The sequence below is a fragment of the Rousettus aegyptiacus genome, unplaced genomic scaffold, assembly GCF_014176215.1.
Source record: "Rousettus aegyptiacus isolate mRouAeg1 unplaced genomic scaffold, mRouAeg1.p scaffold_m13_p_8, whole genome shotgun sequence".
Lineage (NCBI taxonomy): Eukaryota > Metazoa > Chordata > Mammalia > Chiroptera > Pteropodidae > Rousettus > Rousettus aegyptiacus.
Window position 1 is genome coordinate 28,957,735 of NW_023416311.1, and position 6,151 is coordinate 28,963,885.

Genomic DNA, 6,151 nt, shown 5'->3' on the forward strand with positions numbered 1-6,151 from the left:
AGAAGAGGCGCTGTGACTGGTAGTTGGTGAAGAAGTACTTGCCTCCGTAGCAATTGCTACACTAGTAGCACTGTCACTAGAAGTTGTGGAAGATGCGCTAGTCCCTGCAGATGCTGTCTCAGAGGTGAGGCCGTCAGTGGATGCTGTTGAAGATACAGCAGCCTCGGAAGATACTGTTCCAGGTGTGACACTGGCTGTAAGAGATGTTGAAGAGACAGCAGCCTCTGTGGAGGTTGTCAGAGGAGTTGTGCTGCCAGAAGGTATTGTGGAAAAAGAAGTGGCCACTGTTGTAGATGTCACAAAGGTGTTGGTTTCACTAGATGCCTTTAAAGATGTGCTATCTCCCATAGAAGTTGTCACTAAAGAGGTGCTGTCACTGGAAGTTGTGGAAGATGCGTTCGTCCCTGCAGATGCTGTCACAGAGGTGGGGCCGGCAGCGGATGCTGTTGTAGATACACGAGCCTCCGAAGATACTGTTCCAGGTTGTGACACTGGTTGTAAGAGATGTTGAAGATTCAGCAGCCTCTGTAGAGGTTGTCAGAGGACTTGTGCCCCCAGAGGTTATTATTGAGAAAGAAGTCGACTCTGTTGTGGATGTCAGAGGGGGGTGTGCGTGTCTCCAGATGTGTTTTGAGATGTGCTACCTTCTGTCGAAGTGGGAGAAGAAGAGGTGCTGTCACGCGAAGTTGTGGAAGATGCGCTAGTCCCTGCAGATACTGTCACAGAGGTGGAGCTGTCAGCGAATGCTGTTGAAGACACAGCAGCCTCAGAAGATACTGTTCCAGGTGTGACACTGGCTGTAAGAGATGTTGAAGAAGCAGCAGCCTCTGGAGAGGTGTCTGAGCAGTGGTGCCCTCAGAAGGTACTGGGGAAGATGAAGTAGCCTCTGCTGTGGTTGTCACAGTGTTGATAGTTTCACTAGAACCTTTTGAAGATGTGCTACCTTCTGCAGAAGTGGTCATAGAAGAGGCGCTGTGACTGGTAGTTTGGTGAAGAAGTACTTGCCTCCGTAGCAATTGCTACACTAGTAGCACTGTCACTAGAAGTTGTGGAAGATGCGCTAGTCCCTGCAGATGCTGTCTCAGAGGTGAGGCCGTCAGTGGATGCTGTTGAAGATACAGCAGCCTCGGAAGATACTGTTACAGGTGTGACACTGGCTGTAAGAGATGTTGAAGAAACAGCAGCCTCTGTGGAGGTTGTCAGAGGAGTTGTGCTGCCAGAAGGTATTGTGGAAAAAGAAGTGGCCACTGTTGTAGATGTCACAAAGGTGTTGGTTTCACTAGATGCCTTTAAAGATGTGCTATCCTCCCATAGAAGTTGTCACTAAAGAGGTGCTGTCACTGGAAGTTGTGGAAGATGCGTTCGTCCCTGCAGATGCTGTCACAGAGGTGGGGCCGGCAGCGGATGCTGTTGTAGATACACGAGCCTCAGAAGATACTGTTCCAGGTGTGACACTGGTTGTAAGAGATGTTGAAGATTCAGCAGCCTCTGTAGAGGTTGTCAGAGGACTTGTGCCCCCAGAGGTTATTATTGAGAAAGAAGTCGACTCTGTTGTGGATGTCAGAGGGGTGTGCGTGTCTCCAGATGTGTTTTGAGATGTGCTACCTTCTGTCGGAAGTGGGAGAAGAAGAGGTGCTGTCACGAGAAGTTGTGGAAGATGCGCTAGTCCCTGCAGATACTGTCACAGAGGTGGAGCTGTCAGCGAATGCTGTTGAAGACACAGCAGCCTCAGAAGATACTGTTCCAGGTGTGACACTGGCTGTAAGAGATGTTGAAGAAGCAGCAGCCTCTGGAGAGGTTGTCTGAGCAGTGGTGCCCTCAGAAGGTACTGGGGAAGATGAAGTAGCCTCTGCTGTGGTTGTCACAGTGTTGATAGTTTCACTAGAACCTTTTGAAGATGTGCTACCTTCTGCAGAAGTGGTCATAGAAGAGGCGCTGTGACTGGTAGTTGGTGAAGAAGTACTTGCCTCCGTAGCAATTGCTACACTAGTAGCACTGTCACTAGAAGTTGTGGAAGATGCGCTAGTCCCTGCAGATGCTGTCTCAGAGGTGAGGCCGTCAGTGGATGCTGTTGAAGATACAGCAGCCTCGGAAGATACTGTTCCAGGTGTGACACTGGCTGTAAGAGATGTTGAAGAGACAGCAGCCTCTGTGGAGGTTGTCAGAGGAGTTGTGCTGCCAGAAGGTATTGTGGAAAAAGAAGTGGCCACTGTTGTAGATGTCACAAAGGTGTTGGTTTCACTAGATGCCTTTAAAGATGTGCTATCTCCCATAGAAGTTGTCACTAAAGAGGTGCTGTCACTGGAAGTTGTGGAAGATGCGTTCGTCCCTGCAGATGCTGTCACAGAGGTGGGGCCGGCAGCGGATGCTGTTGTAGATACACGAGCCTCAGAAGATACTGTTCCAGGTGTGACACTGGCTGTAAGAGATGTTGAAGATTCAGCAGCCTCTGTAGAGGTTGTCAGAGGACTTGTGCCCCCAGAAGGTTATTATTGAGAAAGAAGTCGACTCTGTTGTGGATGTCAGAGGGGTGTGCGTGTCTCCAGATGTGTTTTGAGATGTGCTACCTTCTGTCGAAGTGGGAGAAGAAGAGGTGCTGTCACGCGAAGTTGTGGAAGATGCGCTAGTCCCTGCAGATACTGTCACAGAGGTGGAGCTGTCAGCGAATGCTGTTGAAGACACAGCAGCCTCAGAAGATACTGTTCCAGGTGTGACACTGGCTGTAAGAGATGTTGAAGAAGCAGCAGCCTCTGGAGAGGTTGTCTGAGCAGTGGTGCCCTCAGAAGGTACTGGGGAAGATGAAGTAGCCTCTGCTGTGGTTGTCACAGTGTTGATAGTTTCACTAGAACCTTTTGAAGATGTGCTACCTTCTGCAGAAGTGGTCATAGAAGAGGCGCTGTGACTGGTAGTTGGTGAAGAAGTACTTGCCTCCGTAGCAATTGCTACACTAGTAGCACTGTCACTAGAAGTTGTGGAAGATGCGCTAGTCCCTGCAGATGCTGTCTCAGAGGTGAGGCCGTCAGTGGATGCTGTTGAAGATACAGCAGCCTCGGAAGATACTGTTCCAGGTGTGACACTGGCTGTAAGAGATGTTGAAGAAACAGCAGCCTCTGTGGAGGTTGTCAGAGGAGTTGTGCTGCCAGAAGGTATTGTGGAAAAAGAAGTGGCCACTGTGTAGATGTCACAAAGGTGTTGGTTTCACTAGATGCCTTTAAAGATGTGCTATCTCCCATAGAAGTTGTCACTAAAGAGGTGCTGTCACTGGAAGTTGTGGAAGATGCGTTCGTCCCTGCAGATGCTGTCACAGAGGTGGGGCCGGCAGCGGATGCTGTTGTAGATACACGAGCCTCAGAAGATACTGTTCCAGGTGTGACACTGGTTGTAAGAGATGTTGAAGATTCAGCAGCCTCTGTAGAGGTTGTCAGAGGACTTGTGCCCCCAGAGGTTATTATTGAGAAAGAAGTCGACTCTGTTGTGGATGTCAGAGGGGTGTGCGTGTCTCCAGATGTGTTTTGAGATGTGCTACCTTCTGTCGAAGTGGGAGAAGAAGAGGGTGCTGTCACGAGAAGTTGTGGAAGATGCGCTAGTCCCTGCAGATACTGTCACAGAGGTGGAGCTGTCAGCGAATGCTGTTGAAGACACAGCAGCCTCAGAAGATACTGTTCCAGGTGTGACACTGGCTGTAAGAGATGTTTGAAGAAGCAGCAGCCTCTGGAGAGGTTGTCTGAGCAGTGGTTGCCCTCAGAAGGTACTGGGGAAGATGAAGTAGCCTCTGCTGTGGTTGTCACAGTGTTGATAGTTTCACTAGAACCTTTTGAAGATGTGCTACCTTCTGCAGAAGTGGTCATAGAAGAGGCGCTGTGACTGGTAGTTGGTGAAGAAGTACTTGCCTCCGTAGCAATTGCTACACTAGTAGCACTGTCACTAGAAGTTGTGGAAGATGCGCTAGTCCCTGCAGATGCTGTCTCAGAGGTGAGGCCCGTCAGTGGATGCTGTTGAAGATACAGCAGCCTCGGAAGATACTGTTACAGGTTGTGACACTGGCTGTAAGAGATGTTGAAGAAGAACAGCAGCCTCTGTGGAGGTTGTCAGAGGAGTTGTGCTGCCAGAAGGTATTGTGGAAAAAGAAGTGGCCACTGTTGTAGATGTCACAAAGGTGTTGGTTTCACTAGATGCCTTTAAAGATGTGCTATCTCCCATAGAAGTTGTCACTAAAGAGGTGCTGTCACTGGAAGTTGTGGAAGATGCGTTCGTCCCCTGCAGATGCTGTCACAGAGGTGGGGCCGGCAGCGGATGCTGTTGTAGATACACGAGCCTCCGAAGATACTGTTCCAGGTGTGACACTGGTTGTAAGAGATGTTGAAGATTCAGCAGCCTCTGTAGAGGTTGTCAGAGGACTTGTGCCCCCAGAGGTTATTATTGAGAAAGAAGTCGACTCTGTTGTGGATGTCAGAGGGGTGTGCGTGTCTCCAGATGTGTTTTGAGATGTGCTACCTTCTGTCGAAGTGGGAGAAGAAGAGGTGCTGTCACGCGAAGTTGTGGAAGATGCGCTAGTCCCTGCAGATACTGTCACAGAGGTGGAGCTGTCAGCGAATGCTGTTGAAGACACAGCAGCCTCAGAAGATACTGTTCCAGGTGTGACACTGGCTGTAAGATGATGGTTGAAGAAGCAGCAGCCTCTGGAGAGGTTGTCTGAGCAGTGGTGCCCTCAGAAGGTACTGGGGAAGATGAAGTAGCCTCTGCTGTGGTCGTCGGAGTGTTGATAGTTTCACTAGAACCTTTTGAAGATGTGCTACCTTCTGCAGAAGTGGTCATAGAAGAGGCGCTGTGACTGGTAGTTGGTGAAGAAGTACTTGCCTCCGTAGCAATTGCTTACACTAGTAGCACTGTCACTAGAAGTTGTGGAAGATGCGCTAGTCCCTGAGATGCTGTCTCAGAGGTGAGGCCGTCAGTGGATGCTGTTGAAGATACAGCAGCCTCGGAAGATACTGTTCCAGGTGTGACACTGGCTGTAAGAGATGTTGAAGAAACAGCAGCCTCTGTGGAGGTTGTCAGAGGAGTTTGTTGCTGCCAGAAGGTATTGTGGAAAAAAGAAGTGGCCACTGTTGTAGATGTCACAAAGGTGTTGGTTTCACTAGATGCCTTTAAAGATGTGCTATCTCCCATAGAAGTTGTCACTAAAGAGGTGCTGTCACTGGAAGTTGTGGAAGATGCGTTCGTCCCTGCAGATGCTGTCACAGAGGTGGGGCCGGCAGCGGATGCTGTTGTAGATACACGAGCCTCAGAAGATACTGTTCCAGTGTGTGACACTGGCTGTAAGAGATGTTGAAGATTCAGCAGCCTCTGTAGAGGTTGTCAGAGGACTTGTGCCCCCAGAGGTTATTATTGAGAAAGAAGTCGACTCTGTTGTGGATGTCAGAGGGGTGTGCGTGTCTCCAGATGTGTTTTGAGATGTGCTACTTCTGTCGAAGTGGGAAGAAGAAGAGGTGCTGTCACGAGAAGTTGTGGAAGATGCGCTAGTCCCTGCAGATACTGTCACAGAGGTGGAGCTGTCAGCGAATGCTGTTGAAGACACAGCAGCCTCAGAAGATACTGTTCCAGGTGTGACACTGGCTGTAAGAGATGTTGAAGAAGCAGCAGCCTCTGGAGAGGTTGTCTGAGCAGTGGTGCCCTCAGAAGGTACTGGGGAAGATGAAGTAGTAGCCTCTGCTGTGGTTGTCACAGTGTTGATAGTTTCACTAGAACCTTTTGAAAGATGTGCTACCTTCTGCAGAAGTGGTCATAGAAGAGGCGCTGTGACTGGTAGTTGGTGAAGAAGAGTACTTGCCTCCGTAGCAATTGCTACACTAGTAGCACTGTCACTAGAAGTTGTGGAAGATGCGCTAGTCCCTGCAGATGCTGTCTCAGAGGTGAGGCCGTCAGTGGATGCTGTTGAAGATACAGCAGCCTCGGAAAGATACTGTTCCAGGTGTGACACTGGCTGTAAGAGATGTTGAGATAACAGCAGCCTCTGTGGAGGTTGTCAGAGGGAGTTGTGCTGCCAGAAGGTATTGTGGAAAAAGAAGTGGCCACTGTTGTAGATGTCACAAAGGTGTTGGTTTCACTAGATGCCTTTAAAGATGTGCTATCTCCCATAGAAGTTGTCACTAAA

The 6,151-nt window shown here is 49.6% G+C and overlaps 1 protein-coding gene across 1 annotated transcript; it reads right to left on the reverse strand.

The window, feature by feature from the left end:
• Positions 1–1,902: 1,902 nt before the first annotated feature.
• On the reverse strand, positions 1,903–5,623 carry LOC118606706 (putative protein TPRXL; the record flags this gene model as incomplete). The annotated part of the gene is made up of 4 exons (XM_036225911.1): positions 1,903–1,986; positions 2,683–2,730; positions 4,720–4,799; positions 5,461–5,623. Coding segments are annotated over 4 exons (375 nt in total), but the record flags the coding sequence as incomplete, so codon positions are not given.
• Between the last annotated feature and the right edge of the window lie 528 nt (positions 5,624–6,151).